Genomic DNA, 26,069 nt, shown 5'->3' on the forward strand with positions numbered 1-26,069 from the left:
GGGTGAATTTCCTGTCACCATGCACCAGGACAGGAGTTGGGTTTCCCTCTACAGATTTTAGTGAAACTATTTAACAGAGTCTCCCAGTCTAAAACAACTTGGTCTTGTGGCAAAGGTTAATGAGACCACCTGCTCTTTGCCCTGATTATCGGAGCAATCAGCTAATCCCAATTTCTCCTTTATAGACACCATTTGCAGGACAAAGTGAAAACACTCTCACTGTCTTCCTTCTGTCAGGTAAGAAAACTCATATCATGTATAGTGTTGCCATATTCTAAATGACAATGAAGATCAACTGGGGGCAAATATATATTTTTTATTGACGGGATATTGTTTTAATCTGTGGTTAATCTTTTAGAATTTAAATTTATTGCTTTTGTTTTTTTATCTGTACTGATTACTGTACTGAACATTTTCTACTTAATTTCCTTGCAATGAGTAGTCCTTGGAGATTTCTGCTTCTGCTTTTATAAGATCTATGCTGAATAAGTGTTTTTTTATCAGGGCAACCTCGTCTCTCCAAATATGGGATGGGGCCTTTCAGCCCCAATCCAGGAGCCTTTGCAGGCAGTCGCTTTTGTGTTGAATTTATATTTACCAACTTTATTTCTTTGCCGGTAAATATAAATTCAACACATCTATGCTAAATATTTGACATTTTTGAACATGTCCATTTCACAGGACCAGTAGCCCTTCCCCGAGGCCACTGGACAGTGTCTAATCCCATGGGCAGTGATGTACCAGGGGACCACTCCATATACTATAGAAGAGAGTTGTGTCCACTCTTGTTCTGGTACACTGATTGAAACAGATGAGACACACATTCAGCAGTGCCTCCGGTCAATAGTTTGGAATGTCTACAGTACTTTAGTTTAAGTGTTTGTTGGGTTGTTTTTATTGTATTTTTTGTTGTTGTTGTGTGTATCCTAGAAGTCTGCAGGGATCGTAGCAGATGAATGAATGAATGAATGAATGAATGAATGAATGAATGAATGAATGAATGAATGTTGGAAAGTCCTCTCTGGGAAGAAAACAAATCATGCAGAACTTCTTGCTCCTGCTTTTTCTACTCACTTGGTTTAAGCAGGTAAGCCTGTGTCGAAGTGGGAGGGCCTGGAGGCTCAGGGAATGAGGTAAAGAGCAAGGCAATGCTTCATGTTATCACAAAATTGGGTAAGTTGTAAACAGCTCAGAACACTCAAAATTTACTAGATTGCTGAAGGACTCAAGGTAACCTTTGTACCAACCCACTCTTCAATTTTGCAATGTTTATTTTTAATAATAATCCTCGATGGTAGCTTGAGCTACGTGATAGTGGCTGGATCTAGGCCTCATGTACTATGGCTAAAGTGCACGCCCTCTGACAGACACATCCCAGAGCAGACAAATCAGCCAGAAAGGCTTCCTGGTCAACACTAAAAAAAGCAAGCGTTGTGGGAGATGAGACCGAAGTAGCTCTTATTAGCACCACTTACTTGCAAAGCTGATAGCTGTACCTTGCCTCTCTCCACAAAGGAAACGGGAAGAGGGGATTAGGGTATGGAGAGATATGAAGAGGAAAACACTCACGTGGCCACAGGCCCGGCAATGATGTCTCCGTTTGGTGAGAGCGTTGAAAGGCTCTTTGCACTGCATACACAAAGTCACCTCTTTTTCCCGGATTGGCGTGGGTGCCCTTCGGCCCAACTCACAACCCTGCAATATGGGGCACAGGGAGGGAGGGAGGGATAGGATTAAAACAAACCTATTCAAGATTAAAGAAGTCTATGTATATTTCAGTGCTCAGACAAACGGCTAAAATATTCTACTTCAAGTTACAAAGGGGGAGGAGATGTAACACTGGCCAATCTTTGTGGCTCAGAGACTAAATCCAAACTCTCAGGAAACTTCATTTAAAAGAACACAACCTTGCAGGGTCTAGCAACAGCACAAATAATGACTGAAAGAATTTAGAGAAACAATACCTGGTAAAATTGCATACTCTAGAACAGCGTTTCTCAGGCTCAGCCATTTTAAGATATGTAGACTGCAATGCCCAGCACTCCCCAGGCACTGACTGACTGGAGAACTCTGGGAGTCCACTAATCTTAAAAATGGCTGAGATTGAGAGCACTGTTTCCCAACCTTGGGAATTTTCAATGTTTGGACTTCAAGTTCCAGAATTCCATAGACAGCTTGGCCATTGAAGAAAACCGAGTTGAAGTTCACAAATCTGAAAATTGCCAAGGTTGGAAAACACCCCCAGAGGAATAACCAAGAAAAGCTAGAACTAGTTACGTAAAATTAAGAGACATCTTGCTGATCAGCAGAAAGGTACAGAGACTGTACAATACCATTTTTATTTTTACGTAATTCTAATGAGCTGCTGCAGTTTTTTTGCCTGTTAATTAATTTACATACTGGCTACAGCCAATTCTACAAGCATCTGAGGCACACTGACATACACATTGACACACTGCATCGATACATTTTTGCTTGTCTCACCAGAGATGCGTGCGCATGCCCATTCCCTTTTTCACTCTAGCTCTCCCGGATACACACAAAACTGTGACTCACTGGTGAATTAGGCGGCGTTTCATCTTCGCTGGCAAGCTGCTTGAACATTTCCAGCGTCTGTTCATGTTTCTGAATTGTAGCCTGTATCGCCTATAGGTTTAATGATATATCTTTGATTACAAAATGGACACCGGAGAGAAAGAACAGACCTGGGAAGAGAAACAAGGCCAGCCCTTTTCCGTGGAGCAAGGGTAAAACCAGTTTTAAGGAGTTCCTATGTATACAGTGCTCTACCCAGAGTCTGTCTGGTTTGTGATGGAAGCAACACTATCTCTCTTGTCTCTACTTTTGTCTTTTTGTTGTAAGAAAGGGAACAGACATAGGTGCAGGTGCAAGGTTTGTCACGTACTAAGGTACATGATAACGTACGTGATCTTCATGGATACATGCCCAATGCTCTGATCTGCATTGCTTGAAAGTAGTCTGTACAGTGCCAACACAGACCTTCAAAAAAATTAATCTGAGACAGGGTTACCACCATCCCTGTTTTGATCAAAGATCCCTCCCGGTATCTGCTGGACCTAAGAAACACATCCACTCTAATATAATCTAGATCCGTGTTTCTCCACTTCAGTAACTAAAGTATGTGGACTTCAACTCCCAGCATGCTGGCTGGGAAATTCTGGGAATTGACGTCCACACGTGTTAAAATTGTTGAAATGAAGAAACATGTATCTAAAATGATACTCAGTCATCTGCTAATTAAGCGAAACTTAAAAAGACACGGATTTGAATTTTGCACAGAGAGATGATATAGTTGTAACAACATCTGAACTCTTCCTTTGTTTTCTTACTGGTCCATACAAATAAGTCACTATGTGTAAATTGGGTAGCTATATAAATTCATTTAATAAATAACAAACACAGCAATATATAGCTTGAGCAGCAGTACTGAATTACCTGGATCCAGTCTCGCTTCTCTTCTTCAGTCCTAAAAGAGAAAGATCATTGTTTTCCCCAAGGCATTTTATTGGGATAGCTGCAGTATAACATGGCCCGTCTCAAAAAAAAAAAAAAAAAAAGAGAGAGAGAGAGTACAGTACTGGGGTGTGTGCACATGCATTTTGTCCTGTATTAATGGGACGATTGCTCAGTTAGTCTGTTTTGGGATTTGATGGTGAAGGAAAAGCAAGAAGTACCGAGATCTGAGAATAATGGAATTCCTACTAATGGGATCCAAAGGAAAACAAGCAGAAAAGAAAAATCACTGAGTCGCAAAGATGAGTTGCTCAACAGAAGGCAATTCGCTTACTTTGAGAAAAGAAAAGGGGAGAAGTACCTGGCCTGAAGCTCTAGGGATCGCTGCTTCCCTGATACAAGGAAGGTCCGAGGCACATTGAGGCTGCTGGTCTCTTTTAACTACATAGAAGAAAAGAGGCACAAGGCTGTGATGACCCAGAGTGTAACACAAACATAACAAAATCCAAAACGTAAATAAATGTCCTTTAATGCCTCCAATTTGGCCCCACTGTTCAATAATACCCAGTTGGAGATAAAATGTACTCAAAAATAGTCTTCAAAAGAAAGCAATACAGTCCGAATTTAATGAGCAGATAGAGGTGAAATAAAAAACCAAACAAACTACAATGACAAAATTTCCATAATGGAACAGGAGAAGCATTTACCAAATTCAAGGAGATAACAAGGCACAGTCTGTTGGAAGGATGCCAACCAAGATAACCAGACCAAAATAAAACACGCTTTGTTTCCAGCGTTTGCCAGTACGCAGATCCAAATTCTTATTCAGTTCTCATACCTGCAGCCTATGAAGAGGATCAAGGCCCCCTCCTCCAGAGGAGACCACATCTCTCCCTTATCCTCTCCTCCCTCCGTGCCCAAGGATAGATAGGGGATGGGCCTGGATCCTCCGACTGCTCAGCTGGCGTCTGCCCTTCCCCAGCCTCCTCCACAACCTCCAGTTAAACTTCCACTCCCTGTCGTCTGTTCCTCCTCTCCCTCAGACTCAGTCTCTGCCAGGGGCATGACAAACGCTGGTTCACACAGACAAGTAGACCTTTCCTCAGTTGTCTTGTCAAGGACAAGCCCCATTCCCAAATGAATATTTGCACGCATGACAGCTAGCTTTGTGGCCATGCTTTGGAAAAACGGTTCCCCCAATCACGATCCATTTACTTACTTAAAATATTTATCTCTCAGCTCATTTATTTGCCATTCTATCCTGACTTTCCTCTAAGGAACTTGGGGCAATGTACAGGTAGTCCTCAACTTATGAACACAACTGAACTCAACATTTCTGTTGCCAAGAGAGACAGTGGTTTAGTGAATTTTCCCCAACTGCATGACCTTTCTTGCCACAGTTATTAAGTGCATGACTGAAGTTGTTCAGCTGCTAACACGGCTGTTAAGTTGACTTTGTTGTCAAAAGGTTGCAAAAGATGATTACATGACCCTTGGACCCTGCAAATGTCATAAATATGAGCCACTTGCCAAGCACCTGGATTTTGATCACATGACCACAGGGACCCTGCAACAGTTGTAAGTGTGGAAAAACAGTCATAAGTCACTTTTTTCAGTGCTAGTAACTTTGAACTGTCACTAAATGAACTGTTGTAAGTTGAGGACTACCTGTACATAAGTTACCTTTAGTCTCACAAAAGGAACTTGAAAGATAGAGACTGACCAGGTTCTCCATGGAGCCCTCCATGAGGTGCAGTTTCAATCCAACATTTTAATCACTGGCTGCACTGACGAAACCACAATGTTTTAAAAACCTTTCAGGCTGTCTGTAAACCCTAATTTAGAATATAGTTTCATTATTTGAATCAGAAAATATTTCTGATTATATTATTTTGTCTTTTATTATTAATAATTTAGCACTTTTTTAAAGAACCTAGTAAAACTGAAAAAGAGTACTAAATCCACCTCTGTCTCTCTCCACACGGCATGTGCGAATCCATAGTTCCCCGATCTTATTCCAAAAGGGTGAATGTGAATCAAACAGTTTACTTGTCGTGAATATTTAGCTAATTCTCCCACAGCTTCTTCTTGCATTACCTCCATTCCTTCCATATCTATGCGAGCACGGACTCCAAATTTCTGGCCTATGAGACGCAGTTTTGGCACACAGTAAAGCAATCGGTCATTGAACTGGACCAAAAGAAAAAAGAAAAGAAAAGAAATAACAGTAAGAAGCAGAGATCTTTTCTGACTCTCCAAGTTTGATCATTAAAATCATAAGCCAAACCAATAGTGGGTGGAGATTCCCATCCCGCCTCTCACCAAGATCAGGTAGCGGTCTTGGGTGGTACCATTCTTAGCTGAAAGCTTCAGGATGTGCCCTTCCTTGATGAGTTCGTTGGTAGGATTGACTATGTCTTCCTCACCTCCAAGCAGCTCGTACACTTTCAATAATGAGTGCATTCTTTCCTAGAAGAAAAGTTATGGTAAATCCTGTGTTCGTGGTTGCTACACAACTCTATTGTGTTGAAAGAAATAATATAGTATGAACAATAGTTTGGGAAACCTTTCAGATATTGTTGAACTATAATTCCCTTCCAGCCTCACATCAGTAATGATCGGTCGTGGCCTTGGATCGATTATATGTATTTGTTCTTTAAGAACTGGCTCTCTCCATTACAAAACTCATCAATATTATTCTGTGTGGTCAAAATTTAAAGCTAGAACTTTTTATTATATATTGTAAGATGTTTTTGTTTCTTTTTAACATTTAACATTTAAAAAAACATTTCTGTCAATAAAGCAGTTAAAACAAATGGACATCAGGGTCTGTTTTAAAGTGGTCTAAAAGGGAAGTCAAAAAATTTTATGAGAAACTTAGCTTATGGCACTTCTATGTCTGTTACATGCCCACTCATATAATTACTTCGTTATCTAAGATGAAGCATAGAACTTGCTTTGAATGCAGATTGTCCCAGATTCAACCATAGCATTTCCAGTTTAGAAAGGAACATGTAGTTCGTAATAGGGGGAAAAAAATCACTGGCTGAAATGTTAAACAGTCATCGCCAGATGACTTAAAATTGAGCCAGGAAGGAATCTGACTTGATAAAAACAAACCATATCCAGCAGTATATGGAATTTGATTCCAAAAAGCTACTGAAGTAACTTTCCATGCAAAAACCGTATTGACCAGTACCAGGTACAGTGGTTTGGGAATAGAGCTTACTTGGAAGCAGGAATGAGAATTGTGAAAGAAGAGGATTTGAGAATTGCAAAGAGTAGCACTTTCTTGGGTACTAATAGATAAAGACACAAGTCCATGATATGGATGTTGATTTGTATGTATATGCAGAGATGGAGGCAGAAAGCTAACACTACAAATGGATTACACAGAACATAATACAGTACGCTATTTCATGTCGGATGAAATCCTTTGTTCATTTAGCCAAGTATTGTGTCCAACATCATTCTCCATAGCTTTGGCTTAGAGGTCTTTGACATCGTCTCCTTCCGAACACCTTTTTCCTACTATCTACTAGGATCTTCTCTATAGTAGGTAGCAGTGTGGCCAAGAGAAATCATGTGATGAAAACATCATACTTAATTAAAACTGTCTCTGAATTGGGCCCGAGGAACCCTCAACTCCATTCATAGGCAAAGTCTCTCCTCAGGATCTGGTTTGAATCCATTCCCCATGCATTCCTATTTCTAAGGAAAGGAAAATCCAGACAGCTGGTCTTTGATAACTATAATTCTACCCCACACGTACCATTTTGCGGATGGCTGCATTGGAGTGTTCTGCAGCAGTTGCAATAAGTTCCAGGGATTCTATATAAGAGGAGGAGTAAAAAAAAAAGAACCTTTGTTATTTTATTGGCCTTACTCCACGGGGAATTAAACTCAGGCCGTTCCCCAGTTTATAACCATTTTCAAACGAAAGTCATGCATAGTGGGGCCTGATGGATTCCTTTCAAATGGGCTGGGATGGATGGCTAGGTTAGTAGCTAGAAGCCAAACCACACCAGCTCCTAGGAAGCAGTCCCTAACTCCCAGGTACTGAACTAGAAGCATCCCATGCATATGACAGGTTTCAGTCATCTTTTCCAGCCCCAGGAATCCCCATTTTTTTAAAAAACACCCAAATCTGAGATTTGGAAACGTTGTAAAATTTCTTGATATGTCTAATTTCACCGGAAGGGGAGAAAGAAGGGGCCCCTTTTATGGATCCAGAAAGCAGCCTGATGCTGAGCACATAGCAGAGTCCCAATGGTGTGGAGATCTGCCATTGTGACTAGCCAACTGACCACTGTGAGTATAATTAATTCTGAACCTGGCTTGCTTTGGGTCTGCCACTTCTTTCAGTTTTCCAGATTTACTGACTGACTCAGAGATTCAAACAGCTACAGTGGGGAGGAAGTATCTCCCAGTGACCCAGGAGACAATAATGCATTATGTCACATTCTATTTCCCCTCTCATGCTTGCTGTGGACTAGGATACTGTCTCACCCACTGCCCTGCCTTTCTCCTTATTATCATCCCTTGAGAGCTGCACTCACTTTGGGCATCCTTGCAGTCAGGCGAGTCCTGGGGCAGTTTCAGGAGATAGTCTTTCAGAAGCAGCTCGTAGCGAGGGATTCTCTGGACCGGTTCCAGCATATGATGCTGCAGGGTCAGGTTCCCACATATCTCTTCCCGCTGCAACAGAGAGGGATCTCAAGAGAACTGTCTGCCTGGCAGCTCTCCAAGGGCCAAACGCCTGCCCTTGCAGGGAACTAAGACCCAGGAAACTGAAGGCAGAATTCGCAAGAGTGAGTCAAACATCCCAGGAGATCCACGAGGATTTGCTCTTTCCCAATAAATCCTTCCAAATGCACAGATTTTGTCTGGATCTTGAGCCACAAAGTGAAACCTGGACTGTTCCATTGAATGGCTTCCCAACTTATGCTGTACAATACTCGCAGGAAGATGGATATAGTAAAATAATCATCTACCCATCCACCAAGTTTTGTTTTGTTTTTCTTTGGGGGTACATAAATCAAGCAAAGTTACTCCTCGGCCTATAATATTCTTTCAATATTCAGGAGGAGACATGCTGGTTCCATGTTAAAATGGGAACAGGATTGTGTCCATTCCCTAGATTGCTTCAGCTATTAGATTCTGCTGTTTGTTTTGGGGGTGGGGACGGGGGGCTGGAAAGGAAGGAGAGGCACATTGTTGCCACAAATCTAAATAGCCTAAACTAAAACACAGGTGACCAACCTGTATTTCATGGATAATGCCCTTGAACTGTGTTGAGCGCTCCATCCAGGTGTTTACCAGTTCCATGGCACGGTCAAAGTTCTTCACATACTCGCCATACATCTTGAGAAAGGGAGCCAGCTTTTGCAGGATATCCCCAATTCGTGGGTGTTGGTCCCTGGGAAAAATAGAAATAATGAGATATATGAAAAGAAAAGAAACCCAGAAACGAGGCTCACAGGAGATTCTTCATTCACAGGTTCCGTTGCACATAAAATGCCAGCTGAAATATGCTGGTTTCTTATTGTGAGATAGAACACATTCAATCACTCTGGTTTGTGAAGCCACTGTTTAGTGTATTGTGTAGGACTCTACAAATGACTTTGTTCAGTACTTTCCCATCAAATGGAAAATTTTACTACAAACTTTAACTGGAAGGAAAATTACAGTAAATAATTGTTCATTAGAACTCAAGAATACTAACATTAGGGAGATTCATAATTTTCAAGCCTTCTGACCTCCAAAAATAAAGATGAAAGTAATCTGAAATTATTTTATTATAGCAGGGGTCTTCAAACTTGACAGCTTTAAGACTTGTGGACTTCAATTCTGGAAATAGCTGAAGGATACTAAGTTTGAAAAGATGAAGCTATCTAGACAGAGCAGGAATTGTCACAAAAGGCAAAGGAAGTGAAGCAGAAACATTCAAAAAGAAGACAAAGTCACGAAGCCACAATTTAATACCTCAGAAAAAGTCAATGCAGTGCTGATCTGGCAGCTGAGGGGCAGGAGACAAGAGAATACTTGAAAGCCTCACTATACAGCAGTAAACAAAGGATCTCAATTGAAATATCTCGAACAATTTGTCTTGGAAGATGGTGAACACTTTTCAGCTGAGTGTAGATCAGGGATGTCAAACTCAAGGCCTGCAGGCCGATTCCGGCTTGCAAGATGCTTAAATCTGGTCTGCAGGCCCAGCCTGGAAAATAGCAAAGGACTGGCCGGTGGTGCCTCGGAAAATGCACCCTGATTTCAGCCTGGATAGCCTCCAGCAGCACTCTGCCCACCAAAATGGGGCATGGGGGGGTTGCACGAGGCCCTCCCCCCACCCTGTTTGGGCCAGCAGGGTGCTGCAGGAGGCATCCATCCTGTCTCTCTCGACCCCCACCCCCCTGCAGAGAATTACAATGCTGATCTGGCTCTGGAAGAAATCCAGTTTGACACCCCTGATCTAGATAGTCATTTCAGGGGTCTTATATTACAGATTCTGCACTGGGCAAAAAACTGGATTAAATGATCTCTGAAGTCTTTTTTTTTTTAACCTATACAGAAGCTTACACATTTCTAGAGTTTCTATTCAAAAATAGTTTGAAGATGATCAAGAGATGCTCCGTTTCTACTGAATTTGTAATGCCAAAAAGGAGGAGGTTTGTTATGAAAGCCAAGACGGCTCACAGAACTACCTCATTTCGAAAAAATACAAGTTTTACATTGGCTTTGAATCTACCACGCTTGAGCCAGAAATAAATGGCCGAGTTCTTGAAAACAGATGATGCAGCAGGTTTACAGAAGTGTGGAGCTGGCAAACAGTCATCATACAGAAGGCGTGATTGAATCATATAGGATATTTCATATTAGCAATCTAAGATCACTCAAATAACTGAAGAAAACACCCCTCACTTATAGACGCACCTCTTTTTTTTTTCCAAATATAATGCAACACCTCTCTTGGCAAACTTGAAATTCTTTCAAAGCAAGTAACATTTTTACCTCAAGGACATGTTATGAAAAACAAATCAATATAAACATACGAAGAAAATCTGCTATACCCCTTTCCATGCTAGCCCAAACTATTTTCCTCACCATTCTTCCATCCGTTTCTCTAATTCTGGGAGCAGGAACTGCTGGTGGAAGCAGTAAATGGAACAGATGTTGGAAAAAATGCCCATCACCACATCAGCTGGGAAAGAGTTTCGGCAGCGTGCTTCCTCCATCAGACGAGCACAGAAGACCTACGAAAAAGGGCACTTATTACCATCTTCTGTTTTGGCGACTTTCTGTATAATCAGTGATTATCGGAGAACTACCCAAACCCTACCTCATACTTCATCTTCTAGATATCTATTATATAACCCTTCTTATCAGCTCATATGATGGAATCTTATTATTTGACAGAGACAGAAAAGTACATCCCACAATTCTGGCAGTATCTAACTATCCTGCTAATTTCCTCAACTGGCATGACTTGCAGAAATGATGCTATGCTTGCCTCAAGGTTTCATTTAAAAACTGTGCATGCTCCGGTAATTTTGGCTACTAGGCATCATTCTTATTACCTGGTCCAGTAGGTACAAGCGAGACACATATGCCTTTTCTGTTTGGAGAAGCTCGTTGGCAATTCGGAAGACTTTTTGTGGAACCGTCATCTGTTGAGAGAGAGAAAAAAGATCAACTGAAAGCCATTTGGCTGTGGGGAATGAACCAAATTCTTATTTTTTTTTTCGTATATCAGGATGTGCTATGAAAACTAACCCCAGGATTTTGTCTGTTTCTCAGCAGCAGCAATTTCTTTGCCCTTTGCATTCAAGCAGAATCCCAATGATTATAAATGAACAATGGTTGTACAAAAATATGCTGTACTCATCCATTTATTCAGTTCTCACTGGCACCAAAATGGATTATATACATTTTTATATTCTGTGAGTGAATATAAACCAATAGCAGGCAATCTCTTGAGGCCCGGGATGCCATGGGAATTGTGCGAGCAGGTTGTGAACACACTTCTAAAAATGGCTGCTGTGGGAGGACTTGCCTATTCCTAGAAAGGCTTCATACATCAGAAGACAAATTGGTGAGGTTGCATTTCGCCATTCATTCTAACCACTATGCCCCACGCCCAGAATATTCACTATTACCGCAGTTTCCTTTATTTGGGGAAGGGGACACTTTAAAAAACGATGAAGCTGCAACAATTCATCACTTTTCCATTTCTATTTCCTAAGAATACCTCTGGGATTTACATGAGGCCCGAAGCGTTGTTGCACATGAAGATGTTAGAGGAATTTTCAGCATGCCATTTAATTTGTTTTTGATTAAGAGAATATTTTTGAAAGAATTAAAGATGGGTCAGGCAACATGATTCGGAACAGATGACGTTTTGTGGACCTGATGTAAAGGAATGTAATGAGCCAGATTCCCAGGAGGGAGGGAGGATATTCCAGAGAAGAAAGAGACAATTCAGTTCAGATAGTTTATGTGATATAAAGAGGGGGAAGAAATCCCCTCCCTGATAGTTCCCAGAGTATATGCTTCAAAGAGGTAGTAGCTTGCTTCAGTTTGGCAAGATTCTGTCTATAGTTGTAAAATAAAGCAAAAATCCTCCTGGAAAAATAGTTAGGTGTCTTTCTTCATTTTTGGAGCCTGACATCTACTGGTGCCTTTAGGTACATTTTGGGCCATCTGAGTCTGCCCTTAGAAACCGAGCCTATGTAATGAAGAAGTGGCACAAGCCAAAACATTCACTAGTCATACCTACAACATGGAAAAAAGGTTTGCTATTTCTTTAACTGGTGTCTTTCTATCTCCATTATGTTTTTTTTTTTACTAAGGTTTAATACCAAAGCATAATCAAAAATAAAGAATATCATATTAAGCTTGACAGAAAAATACAGGCTTGGGGGGAAGCAATGGAGAAAAGGCTATCATAGTAAACCGGGGATAGGAATCGCAGCCCTTTACCTCATCAGAATCCTGCTTCTCGGTCTGTGGAGGTGGAAGGTCAGAGAGCAGCTCAGCCTCATCCCCACTTCCATCATCCATGTCACTGTCCCCCTCAGAATCACGAGTTGAGCTGCGTTTGATGATGGTTGTAGGCCCCAGCGGTCCAGCACCTTCCCCTGTACCTTCCTCAGGCCCGAAGCAAATCTCCTCACTGTTAGACGGGGAACTGATGCTATCAATGCCGCTGTCCCGGTTTGCCAGTTTCCCACCATCGTGAGGCGGCAAGCAGACAGCATTTCCAACAGCCGCTTGCCCTCCTTCCAAGGCCAGGAGGTCCAGGAGCTTGTGAGACAGTTCTGCCGATTCCAATGAAGCTGGACGATCTAGTGAGGGTTCCATAGAATTTATCTCTAGGGCTTGGAGGTCTGGGCTGGGACACGGCGAGGGAGTGTGTTCAGATGTCAGGATTATAGGTTCCCTAAAAGAAACATGACAACCCAATGAGGAAAGCCAAGGTTAGGGAGGAAGAAATGAAGAACAGATGCTGGATTAAGTAGGCAAGATTTGCTAAATAGAATCTGCTAGTGAGTTCATGCCCAACGCTACAGGTAGTCCTCGAGTTACAATTGAGCTCAAAAACTTAAGGGAGTTTTGCCCCATTTTGCGACTTCTCTTTCCTCAGTTGTTAAGTGAATCACCGCAGTTCTGAAGTTAGGTTCACGGTTGTTAAGTGAATTTGGCTTCTCCGTTGACTTTGCTTGTCAGAAGGTCGCAAAAGGGGATCACAAGACCCTGGGACACTGCAACCGTCATAAATATGAGTCACTTGGCAAGGGGCTGAATTTTGATCATGTGACCATGGGGATGCTGCAACGGTTGTAAGCGTAAAAAAAGGGTCATAAGCCACTTTTTTTTCAGTGCCCTTATAACTTTGAACAGTCCCTAAATGAACAGTTGTAAGTCAAGGACTATGTCTACTGATAACATTGGTCTAAAAATAGAATACTTATATGCACACATGATTAGGCCAACTATTCATCTACATTTATTTTAATCTTCTGATAAAGACAACAGCCAAAAACTTAACATGCATGGCACCATTGTATCATCCATAACAATCCAACCTAAAATTAAGGTTATCATCCTCCAGGTCTTTCTTACACAAGCTCAGGACATCTCCAATGTGGTAGAATGCAGTCTTTAAGCTGCTATTTCAACCTCCAATGCACCCCAAATTATCTCAGTATGAAACTGTCTCTTCACATGATGCCAAGGAGAGTGGAATTTCAACCCATCATCATAAAATAATTCGTAGATGAATTAAAAAAGACAAAAAGAAAGAAAGCCACACGAGAGAAGCATGGAAATACGTGGATGTCAAATCTATTCAAGATTTGAGAAGAGCATGGATGTTAAAAGTCTTTTTCTGAATTGTGTTGCGTGTAAAACCTCCAAGATTGCATGAATGTGCAAGTGTCTTCAATATGGGTATTATATCTAACGAATCATGAGTAGAATTAACCTTTATTGTTTTCTCTGTCATTTAACAAAGGCCTTTGTGCCAGTTAATCATTTCAATATATTCCGAGTCAGTAGAAATCTTCCATTAATTAATGATGCCAAGCAGTACTACTTTACATCTTCAACTACTTTACATCTTCAAGAGTACAAATCATGCTCCCTCTACAATTAGGTGTGTGTATGTGTGGCTCCTCCAACTCAGTTACAAGAGAGAAACAGGGTCTCACGTGCTAGTTGAGCTCATACCTTTCAAACTTCTCAATGAGGCAGGAGACGGCAGACGAGGAACCCACTCCATCTTTTGGCAGAGGGCTGCGGCCCAGGCGGGGGTCGGCTGGGAGGGGTCGTGATGGGGGTGGGGGGATCGATTCAGGAAACCGTGGGGGCTGGCTATTCTGCAGATAAGCTGGCTTCGGAGGAACTGGAAAAGGAAATGAGGTTGCTCTTTTAAAACAGACTCAACACATTTTACTAACAGAAGCAGCCAATAGAAGGACTACTTCCATAAGTTGGCACTTTTATCACCTGATCCACGCTGCCCACCCCACTCCAGCATTGAAAATCCTAACTTCCCTGTTCCAGAGCAAAGAGCCTGGACTCTGGACTCCATTATATTGAAAAAGACCAGCATGCCCCAATTAGATTTTAGCATAACCATAAGCATTGACATAAAAAGCGTTTTATTAATTTGACAACTGCCCATTCCTCTACAAGGATATGCAAATTGTTGCAAATTGTTCTCAAGCCAAGAGCTTCACCTGCTGATCTGATTTTGGAATACAGTCAAGGGACTGCATTCCAAAAAGTGAGTGAGTCCAGGAGAAAGAAATGGGATAGAATCAAACATTCAGTTTGATCTAAATTTAACTGATATGTAATTTTAATTAAAATAAATTTAAAATTCAATGTAACTATGAGCATTTGTCCTCCTGTATCTTGTAATTAATTTTCCCTTTGGTCATGATGTTAAAGTTATTGTTTAGCAGAAACCCTTAAGACAGAGGTCTCCAAACTTGGCAACTTTAAGACCTGTGGACTTCAACTCCCAGAATTCTCCAGCCAGCTATGCCAAGTTTGTGGGGCCCTGCCTTAAGACACCCTTCAGGCCTGGGCAAAGCTTGCAGGAGGATGGCTTACAGCAAGGGTGTCAAACTGGATTTCTTCGAGGGCCGGATCAGCATTCTACATCTCTGCCGACCAATGGGGGACGGGGGATGGGAGACAAAACCGATGTCTCCTGCAGCACCCTGTCAACCAAAATGGGGCATATGGGGTGTCTTCTGTACAGCCCATTTTTGGCCAGCAGAGTGTTGCTGGAGGCTGTGGAGGCTGAAAACGGGCTGCATGGGCCCCCACAGTCTCTGTATGGCCCATTTTTGGCTGGCGGAGTGCTGCTGATGGCCGAATTGATATTTCCAGGCCAGCCCCACGGGCCAGATTTAAGCACTCTGTGGACAAAATTCGGCCTGCAGGCCTTGAGTTTGACACCCCTGGCCTACAGCCTCAGAGTGACGGATTGTACTCTGGGCTCTAGAGTCTGTGACTACAAAGGCATCAACAGCCAGCTTTCTTCTCCAGCAACATTGACGGCAAATTCCAAAAGATGCACCTTAATCTTGGACTCAAGGAGGAAGCAGGGAAACCATTTCAACCCCGATCGGTTTTGGATGCATTTGATCTCAGCTCCCATAATTCAAAGCTAGCATGCCAAAGGCTACATACTTCTGGGAACCGGTTGGGGAAGCCCCGTTTATACCTTGTGGTTTTGGTCCTGGGGGACGCTTGAGCGGTCGGAATTTGGCAATTTCCTCTTCGTTGTGGTCAGGTCCTGGATCCGAGATGAGTCGTTGGGGGGCTTCTGGTGAGCGATGTTCAGGACTGGGTTCTGAAGAGAGGCTTTTGACCAGGAGTCGGTGGGGCTGAACGGGACCTGGAAAAGAAAATAGAATCGAGAGACAGTTTATCAAAACCAATTCTAGCGCAGTCTGTTCTTATACATTTGAAGAGAAGCCTGGAATAAAGCCAATATTTTTTTTAAAAAGTCTAGAAATAAAATTCTCTAGATGGTTAACTTTCTAAATTGAAAAGCACAATAATGACTTTATAGCATTAGTTTGCACAACTGAAATATCAGTTGATCATAAAGACTGATATGATGGGTCTCTTGAGATTTCCCAGCTCAACTAGATCATGGAATTAGCCAGCAATTACCATACTTCTCACAGAAACACTGCAAATGACTTAGAGCCAAATGTAAATCATAAGGCACCAGAATCAAACAAGAACAAAACAAAAGCACAACTTTTTTTTAAAAAAAATCTGTTTTAAAGCCAAATGCATCAAGAAAAAGTAGGATCCTTAAAAGGCAAAACAAGTTAACAAATCCTAATCAGAACTACATCAAAGTTAAGTTAAAAAGGTACCTTATTTTGACCAGAAAGTCTTTACTCTTCCAGAAAAATTCCAAGAAAGTTGGGGGCTGGGAAAACTCTCAAGAGAAATGATTCACAAACTGTACCATTCTCTAAACACAACTACCTTTCAAATCCCTGCTTAAATACAGTACATTGAATTACAGCATCCATTCCCTATTCTCTAAGGGTGTGTCAGCATTGGAGGGGATGTAATAGAGCTTCATCCCAGGGTTCTCAGAGCACTACTTCCTAAAATATACTACCTCCTTCTGTTACAGATCAACAACATGAGTTAAACTAGAGGTAACAAGTAACCAGTGCAGGCAATGTCCTGTCACACTAACCCTCTGTCCATGAGTCACATAGAACATTTCTTACTCCACCCAGTTTATAAGCCGATTGGGCTGGCGAAACAGACACAGAAGTAGGCAGATTATCGCCCAGGATGAAGCTACTGGGTGACAATTGCGTTGAGCTGCATCCTACAATCTCCAGCTCACAAGACGTCGATTTCTTCTTAGCTCTACTTCACTGCTCATTCTTATGAGTCCTGATTATATTTGCACTTTTTAGTAAGTAGGAGTATGTGGAGAGATTTGGGCACTGTGGGTGACAAGAAGGAAGAAGAAATTTAACTTTCTAGCTAATTTCACACCATATGCTAAACTGTTACTCACTCACCATGGTTTGAGCATATTGCAAATGACCCCAACTGCTTTACAATCTGCAACACCTACATTCAAATAAAGAACATTAATCCACCCAAAAAACAGATTATGGCTTGATGGGATGCAGGAACTCTGCCCATCCCCCTTCCACAGAAAAAGATGTTCTGAAACTATCATGTCCCCTGTGAAGTAAAAACGAATTAAAGCCAAAGGGAGCGCCTCACATAATTCAAAGGAAAACTTCTATGAGACATTTTTTTCTTGGGCCTAACAGAGAAAAGATCTAATTTATTAACTTACATTTTTCCATACCTATCAGATAAAAAGCTGCAGTCTGCTTTGTCAAGTTCAGCTCCTGCTGATTTCACTGACATATCCATATTGCTTTCTTGGGAAAAATAGGGGAGCTATTTGCTACTGCCTTCCTCTAGAATTTGTAACATTTTATTTTGCTTCCCAGTCTAAACTACAACCCTGATACTTCCAGCCAGTTTCCCGTCAAAGGACTATGAGATCCAAACCTGGTTAGCTTCTTAAACTTTCATTAGTATCACAACAAACTTGCAAGTTTAAATCCACTCCCACCTATTAACCTACCCCTTTGTTCAATAGCAATAGCAATACCACTTAGACTTATATACCACTCCACAGTGCTATGCAGCACCCTGTAATCCTAACACACAAGTTTATTTTTTTAACATTAGAACAACCTAACAATTTCAATATATTTTACGTTATAATTTTTCAACAAGAAATAGTATTTCAGAAATGACTTCATTATTATGACTTTTTTGTGCCTTTTAGGCTTTGCCAACTCATGCCGTTTACTTGGCAAGATTTTGAAAGTGGTTTGCCATTATCTCTTTCCTAGGGCTGATAGAAAGTAGCTGGCCCAAGGTCACAATTTCATGCCTAAGGTGGAACCAGAACTCACATGCTACTAATTTCTAGCCTAATGCTTTAATCATGAAACCAACTTGGTTCTCTTTATATACCATAGGGGAAAAAAACTGAGTAAATGCTTATGTTGCTGGAAATGCAATGAAATTAATGCTTTATTTAAATATATGTTTCTACGATATCCAACAATGGTTCCATTTAGGGTAGAAATTATTACATGCATTAACTAATTCAACTTTTAAGATTTAGTATTTTCAGATATTCATATTTTTGGGAAGTTTATTCCAATCACCTGAAAGTTGACATCTGGACAAAGAAAGTTAATTTTCTGTGGTTTACTTACAGCTAAATGACTTAATGTTCAGCACTATAAAGACAAACATGTAGCTCCAATTAACCAGTGGTCTGCAGAATTGATGTCACCAGCAATTTATGTATCATTTATGATTATCTGTTATCTGTATCAATAACTTGTCAATGTAGATTATCCATTAACCATTAGAACTATGGCTTCCATTCATTGAAAGTATAATGAACACCTTTATATATGCATGTAAGTATATGCCTCAGTTGTGTTTTTAACATTTATTTTTCTTTATCATTTTGTGTCTTTTCTTTTTCTTTTTCTTTTCTATAGTTAGTTAATAAAAGAATGAAGGGAGGAAAAAACTCAAGACAGCTGAAAATTAAGACTGCCTGTTTTCATTGTTTTATCATGTTTTGTAAGAAAGCAAACAGTATATACTTTCCTAAGATAAACATAGGAAAATATGAAGCACCATGGAATGAATTTCCAGGAAGAAGAAAAAAGCCCCCTCTGCCCTCAACCTGGCATGAAAAAGAAAAGAGTGGGCGGGTATATAGACTATCTGAAGTAAGTAAGTCTGGGCCAAGTAAGTGTTATAGAATACATAGAATAAAATTCTTTATTGGCCAAGTATGATCAGACACACAAGTAATTTGTCTTGGTGCAAATGCTCTCAGTGTACATAAAAGAAAAGATACATTTGTCAAGAGTCAAGGATCATAAGGTACAACACTTAATAATAGTCATAGGGTACAATAAGCAATCAAATCATACCAGGAAACAGTCAATATAAATGGTAAGGATACCAGCGACAAAGTTACAGTCATACAGTCACAAGTGAGAGGGGATGGGCAATAAGGAGTGATGAGAAGATGGGACTTCCAGTTTGGGCTTCTTCAGCGACAGACCGAAATCCACGATCGTGCTCAGTTTCGATCTGTGCTCGCCGCTGGAGCACCCCAATCCTTTGGATTCGGGGCTGAAGCCACCCCGTAGAGGTGGTGACGAGTGGGGGAGATTGCTAGCTGAGTGGAGGGGAGCCGCATCTCTCCTCCTTGGCTGGTCTAAACTCCCTTCCCCGAAGGTGATTGCAGCAGTGGTCTGAAATGGCCACCTCAAAGAAGAACCCGACTGGATAAGATTGTGCAGGAGGAAGACAAAGAGGAAAGCAGGACAGACTAGGCTAAACAACAGAGAACATTTAAGCAAGGTACCCTGAATCTAAAAGTACTCAGAGGGTATATAGACTATCTGAAGTAAGTAAGATTTTTTTCTGAAAGAAGATTTTTAAGTGGCGAAGGAGAGAGAAAACGAGGTTAAAAAACCCTTTTTTAACCTTTATATTGACAATTATAAATGGTGTAGAAAGAAATTTATGTTAATCTATTTTGACACTAATAGGCAACATTAAGCTGAAATGTAAGTGTCAAAAGGACAATAAAGATTTTTTTTCTGGTCATTTTAAAGCCCTAAAAAGGAGAAGAGTGGAGGCAAAAGGGTGGAACTTGGAATAATGAAAAAATGGAGTGCCACCTGGAAAAATAAAGAGGATTAACAGTGAAACTTTGAAAAGACTCCCGGGGATACTTCGTAACGGAAATCTTATTAAAAGATACAGTAACCCACGGAAAGGAAAAGTAAAGAAAAGAAACAAGAAGGAACAGTCTGGAATCATTTGGTGATTTAAAAAAAAAAAGCTTTTGGCATTGTTTTTTTTTTATTTTCTGTTTTTACTTAAAGTCAATCGGGTGGTTGTTCAAAAGTGTTTAAAATGGCATCACTCCTGGAGGAATTGAAGATGAGTCTTAAAAAACAGAAAGAAGATGCAGAAAGGGGAGGAAGACTTTGACTTTGACTTCGTATTTGAATTTTTTGAAATGGAGATCCTGAACTATGAAAAGCAAAAGGAAAAGCTTCAAGAGCAGGAAGAAGGGAGAGACAAAAAAGAAGCCATTTTTAATGATCAAATAATGCAAAAGGTGGTAAAAAGGGGGGAAAGGAGTTAAAAGTTTGAGATCAAAGGGAACAGCCAAAAAGAAAAATAGCCTGAAAAAGAAGTATAACAGCAAGGAGAAGCAGAAAAGAAAACTACAGAAGGGAAAATTAGAGAGAGAAGGGTATAAAAAAAGGGATGAGAAAAAAGGGGGGAAGATAGAAAGGGAAAGAATTTGTGAGGGACAAAAGCAGGAAATAAAGAAAAAGGGGAAACGTACTAGGATTAAAGGTATTTGCTCAGCTAGAAAACACAGAGATAATGGCTAAATTAAGTTAAAAGTGAGGATTCTGCAAAGGTACAAAAGATAGTGTTGTGAGTAGAATATTGTAATGAGTTAGAAATGAAATGAGTAAATAATCTATGAGATAAAACTGTACTGTTATGTAATGGTATGCTTATTTATAATTAATGCAATAGTGCAATAATAAAGAAGGGAGGGAAACATTGTAATTGTTTCTAAAGATTGATCAAATATTGAAAAGAAATGTGAAAGATATATAAGGAAATTTATACCAGTTACTAGAATGAATTTGAATAATTATTTTGCTTATCAATAGTAGATAATTTATAAGATAAAACTGTATGACTATTCAATGGTATGTTTATTAATAATTAACATAATAATGAAGAAGAGGGAAACATTTCAATTCTCAAAGATTGATAAATATTAAAAAGAAACGGGAAAGATTTACAAAGCTCATACCAGTACTAGAATGAATTTGAATAATTATTTTGTTTACTAATGTTTATATATATATATATATTGTTTTTGTTGTTTTTAGAATTTTTCTTTTTTACATTTTCAAGGACCAAGCAGAGTCTGAATGATGAGATTTATATGATATAAAATAGATATTAGAAATTTTAATGTTATAATTTTAGAATGCACAAATTTAATGTTTAATGAGGTTTCATATGATAATAACAATAAGACTTAAAGATGTTGCACTCCAATTGGCAATCATAGGGGGATTTTTTTTTTTTAAGAATGTTGGAAGAGAACATATGAAATTGCAAACAAGACAGACGAAAGTATAAGTATAATGAATAAAAAGATATAGAAATTTAGGTAAAAGAAACACAATTGAATAAGAAGAAAATGAGATAACCATAAAAGAAAATTAAGAGAAGTAAAGGGAGAAATAGTGAGAAATTGGAAAAAGAGTAATAAGATATGAAGTTGAATACATAAGATGAACATGCATATGAAATTGTGTCTGTATGGAAATGTGATAACCTGGAACCATGCTGTACTCAAATAAGATGTTTTATTTGTTTTGTTAAAAGTCAATGAAACTTTATTTTAAAAAAAGGAGGAGTGATGAGAAGATTAATAGTAATAGTAGTGCAGACTTTGTAAATAGTTGGACAGTGTTAAGGGAATTATTTGTTTAGCAGAGTGATGGCGTTTGGGGCAAAACTATTCTTGTGTCTAGTTGTTCTGGTATGCAGTGCTCTATAATGTTGTTTTGAGGAAAGGAGTTGAAACAGTTTATGTCCGGGATGTGAGGGGTCTGTAAATATTTTCATAGCCCTCTTTTTGACTCGTGCAGTATACAGGTCCTCAATGGAAGGGAGGTTGGTAGTAATTGCTTTTTCTGCAGTCCTAATTATCCTCTGAAGTCTGTGTCTGTCCTGTTGGGTGGCAGAACCAGACCAGACAGTAGAGGTGCAGATGATAGACTCATCTGGGAGTCTATTGTGGGACCTGTAAAACAATCTCTCTGTGCTGCAAGGATTTCTGAATCCCAGGTAATTAACAAAAAATAATGGCAAATAATTTCTCACCTTTGCACTCCATAACAAACATCAAGGAAATTCAGAGCAGATTCTGGGGTGGAAGAAGGACCATGGTTTACATTCAGCTCCAGTATACAAAACAAAGTACTTGCCTCATTTTTAAGAGTGTTTTTGCACTGGGGCTTGCTTGGTTGGTGGGTCTTGACGTTCTAATCAAAAAGAACTGTTAAGCTCACAAAGATGGGATTTGGTGACTTCAACATAAAAAGGTCCATATAAGTTCTTGGAAGCAACAAAACAATGACCTTCTAGTGATGCACATGGCTTTGGATTCAAAGCTGAAAAAGCTCTTTCAGAACAGACCTGCTGCCCCAGTCAGTACCTCTTTAACTCAAAATGCCTATTTCCCTGCAAGTTTGAAAAAGACTGTTTAATTGTAGACTCTAGAGGTGTAAAGTTTGCACACCCACTCTGTGGCATATCCCTATTGTCTAGGTGTCAGAAAAACTGGGTAGGCTTTCTGTCTCCAAGCTAAGGTGTAACCCAAAATAAAAATTAAATTAAATTAAAATTAAAATGGCATTCACACTCCTATGCACACTGGCGAACAAGTTTACATGACAGCACTCACTGCTCAGCTTTTGTCCATTTAAACAAAACAGAGTGCTCAACATAGATGGACATCCTAGTGTATTATGCTGTAGTTTATTTTCCATACCCACTATTAATTTAGTGAGTGAAATAGTGATTTCTAAGGCCTCCCATTCACGAAGCAACGTGGGGGTGAAGGGCTTGCAAAAGGATTTGAAGCATTTGAAGATGCAAATAAACCAGGTAGATGGTTAGCATATACATTGAGAAAGAAGAAAGAATCAAGGAAAATATTGCAATTAATAGATGACCAAGGCCAAGTTTGCTATGGTAGTAAAGAGAAGAAGGAAATCATTAGATACTATTATGGGAAACTATACACACAAGAGAATATTGATGAGGAAAGAGTTAAACAGTACTTACAGAATGCTAATTTACCCCAGATACCTAAAGAGATTGAAACAGTGCTAGAAAGCAATATAAAGATGATGGAGTTAACTGAAGCACTCAAGAAGCAAAATAATGGAAAAGCACCAGGCCCAGATGGACTTCCGGCAGAATTTTACAAAACATTACAAGAATCATTGAATCTTCCATTGCTGGAAGTTATGAACGAAGTTATGTTAAAGAAGAGGATACCTAAATCATGGTCAGAAGCTTATATTACACTTGTTCCAAAAGAGGAGGCCGATCCATTGCGAATCATGAACTATAGACCTATTTCTCTACTAAACGCAGATTATAAAATTTTTGCTTCAATATTGGCAGAAAGACTTAAAAAATATTTAAATAATTTTATCCATCCTGATCAAAATGGATTTCTGCCAAAGAGACAAATTAAAGACAATATGAGAGTAATCTTGGACACTTTGAAATACTACAAGGCACATCCTGAAAAACAAATGGCTCTGATATTTCTAGATGCACGGAAGGCATTTGATAATGTGAATTGGTGATTCATGTTATTACTGCTGGAACAGATGGGCTTTGCTAGAAAATTTATTCAAGCAATAGAAGCTATATATCATGAGCAAACGGCAAAGATAATGACAGAGGGAGAACTGACAGACTCTATTGATATAAGAAAAGGAACAAGACAAGGGTGCCCACTATCACCTCTGTTGTTTGTGTTAACTTTGGAAGTGCTAAATAGAAATATTGGAGATGAAAAGAATATAAAGGGGATGATGTATTAGAATTGTCAGGACCTTTGACCTCCTCTGGTTCCTTATCTGATCAACAGCCGTGAATGGCTGACAGGGAAGTTTTGAGAGAGTCTTCTAGTGGAGATGAGAACTTGGAAAATTTGTGGTTAAATGTAAAAAACAGAAGACGGTTGAGAAGGCAAAATCAGCTGGAGCAAATGAGGAGAGCGAGTCAGTAAATTAGCACGTTGCCTCAATGAGTATAAAAGGACACAGCTGGGCTGGTACATTTTGCAAGGAACAAAGTGACTATTTGAGTGAGGACGTTACAGCAAGAAGCTCTGAGATTGGAGATTTATTGCCAGGACTGGTTTGCCAGACAGAGTAAAGATTTTTGCTGTGGATTGAGGTTTCTGCCAGCCGTTATCTTGTAAGACTTCTTTCCGTTTGATTTAATTGTGAAACGGCTGCTTTCTGTTTTGTTCGTTTGAATTTTGAAGGGGAGTCATAACAGAGACATATGGAAAGGTGGCTGGTTTGAAAATAAATAAAGATAAGACAAAGATCTTGACAAAGAATATGCTATCAAGACAAAAGGAAGAACTGGCAGACCTATTGAAAATTCAGGTCATGAATAAGATCAAGTACTTGGGGATATACTTGACAGCAAGATGCAGTACACTAAAAGAGAATAATTATATCAAACTTAAGCAGCAGATAGCACTAGATTTGGCGAAATGGGAAAATTTACAACTGTCATTAATAGGGAGAATATCAACAATCAAGATGAATATATTACCCAGAATTTTATATTTGTTTCAAACAATTCCAATTAGGCTTGGAAAAGACTACTTTGAAGATTTAAATAAAATTGTGTTGAAATATATATGGCAAGGTAAGAAAGCGAGAATAAAGTTAAAACTTTTGCAAGATGCTAGAATAAGAGGAGGATTTGGTTTGCCTAATTGGGAGTTGTATTACCAAGCTACAAATTTGATGTGGGTTAAGGAATGGATAACATTAAGAAATACTAGATTGTTGACATTAGAAGGACATGATCTGTTGTTGAGGTGGCATGCTTTTTTAATGGTATAAAGGAACTAAAACACAGGAGTATTTTAGAAGACATTATATACGGGAGTCTCTGTGGTTAAACTGGGAGAAGATTAAAAGACAATGTTATTTGAAAATTCCAGTCTGGCTATTGAAGCATTTTCTTATCCTATAATATACAAAAAGGAACAAACAGTTAGATATGGTGAAATATTGAATGAAAAGGGTGAACTTAAATCTATACAAAAACTAGAGGAACAAGGTATAAAGATGAATTGGTTTTCATATGCTCAAATACATTCAAGGTATGATAAAGATTCTAAAACGGAAGGTTTCTATGATAAACTGACTGACTTAGATAAGATTTTGATAGGTACTGATGAAAAGGTGATTAAAAAATTATATGGATATTTATTAGAAATTAAACTAGAAGAAGAACAAGTTAAAGAAACAATGATTGCTTGGGGGAAGAATTTTGGATATGGGATTGATTTGGAGAAATGGCAAAAATTGTGATCTCAAAATTATAAAATGACAACGTCAACAGCATATAAAGAAAATTTGTATAAGATGTTTTACAGGTGGCATTTTCCCCTGACAAGAATAGCAAGAATGTTCAAGAATAAATCTGAAAAATGTTGGAAATGTCATCAGACACCTGGCTCATATTACCATATGTGGTGGACTTGTGCGGATGCTAAAAAATACTGGACTAAAATCCACACGTGGTTGGAAAAACATACAGATTTGAAACCAGAGATATTTTAATTGGGAATTTTACCTGAAATATATAGTAAAGACTTGAAATACCTGATTGTAAATGTATTAACAATGGCTAGGATTGTATTTGCTAAAAACTGGAAAAATGAGAAAACACCATCACAGGAGGAAATCATTAAGAAAATATTGGAATGTGCTGAAATGAGTAGATTGACATTTGAAATTAGAGAACAAGATGATAAACAATTTTATAAAATTTGGGATCTATTCTATCAATGGTTAGACAATAAAATATAGTAATGAAATATGTAGACTTTTAGAAAATAATAAATATATAAAGATGTATTCTTTTCTTATTATATCTACAAAATGATTTTAGGATAGATTTGGGATAATATGAACTGTCATAAAACAAATTAAGTAAAATGTGGATTATTTCATAAAACATGAATGAATAAAAGTATAGTCAAATGATTGATTAATAATGATATTAATGTATTTAATTTTTGATTGAACATACGAGATTATATACAATGTAATTGTAATTGAAGACTACGAAATGGAAGCACAAAACAATTT

At 39.1% G+C, this 26,069-nt stretch overlaps 1 protein-coding gene across 2 annotated transcripts in view; it reads right to left on the minus strand.

Annotated features, from left to right (window-relative positions):
• The window catches only part of FGD1 (FYVE, RhoGEF and PH domain containing 1), a 59,681-nt gene that overhangs the window by 4,872 nt on the left and 28,740 nt on the right, over positions 1 to 26,069 (minus strand). For both annotated transcript variants that reach the window (XM_026711439.2, XM_087925702.1), the window contains exons 2-15: positions 15,713 to 15,886; positions 14,203 to 14,377; positions 12,454 to 12,913; positions 11,052 to 11,141; positions 10,579 to 10,727; positions 8,737 to 8,893; positions 8,034 to 8,172; positions 7,247 to 7,305; positions 5,797 to 5,943; positions 5,572 to 5,664; positions 3,836 to 3,915; positions 3,457 to 3,487; positions 2,557 to 2,646; positions 1,570 to 1,695 (exon numbers count right to left, since the gene is read on the minus strand). In XM_026711439.2, coding sequence (XP_026567224.1) covers positions 1,570 to 1,695; positions 2,557 to 2,646; positions 3,457 to 3,487; positions 3,836 to 3,915; positions 5,572 to 5,664; positions 5,797 to 5,943; positions 7,247 to 7,305; positions 8,034 to 8,172; positions 8,737 to 8,893; positions 10,579 to 10,727; positions 11,052 to 11,141; positions 12,454 to 12,913; positions 14,203 to 14,377; positions 15,713 to 15,886 — 1,970 coding nt within the window. The remainder of the gene's footprint in view (positions 1 to 1,569; positions 1,696 to 2,556; positions 2,647 to 3,456; positions 3,488 to 3,835; positions 3,916 to 5,571; positions 5,665 to 5,796; positions 5,944 to 7,246; positions 7,306 to 8,033; positions 8,173 to 8,736; positions 8,894 to 10,578; positions 10,728 to 11,051; positions 11,142 to 12,453; positions 12,914 to 14,202; positions 14,378 to 15,712; positions 15,887 to 26,069) is intronic.

Source organism: Pseudonaja textilis, chromosome 2 (assembly GCF_049901715.1).
Source record: "Pseudonaja textilis isolate UNSWEBS1 chromosome 2, rPseTex1.2, whole genome shotgun sequence".
Classification (NCBI taxonomy): domain Eukaryota; kingdom Metazoa; phylum Chordata; class Lepidosauria; order Squamata; family Elapidae; genus Pseudonaja; species Pseudonaja textilis.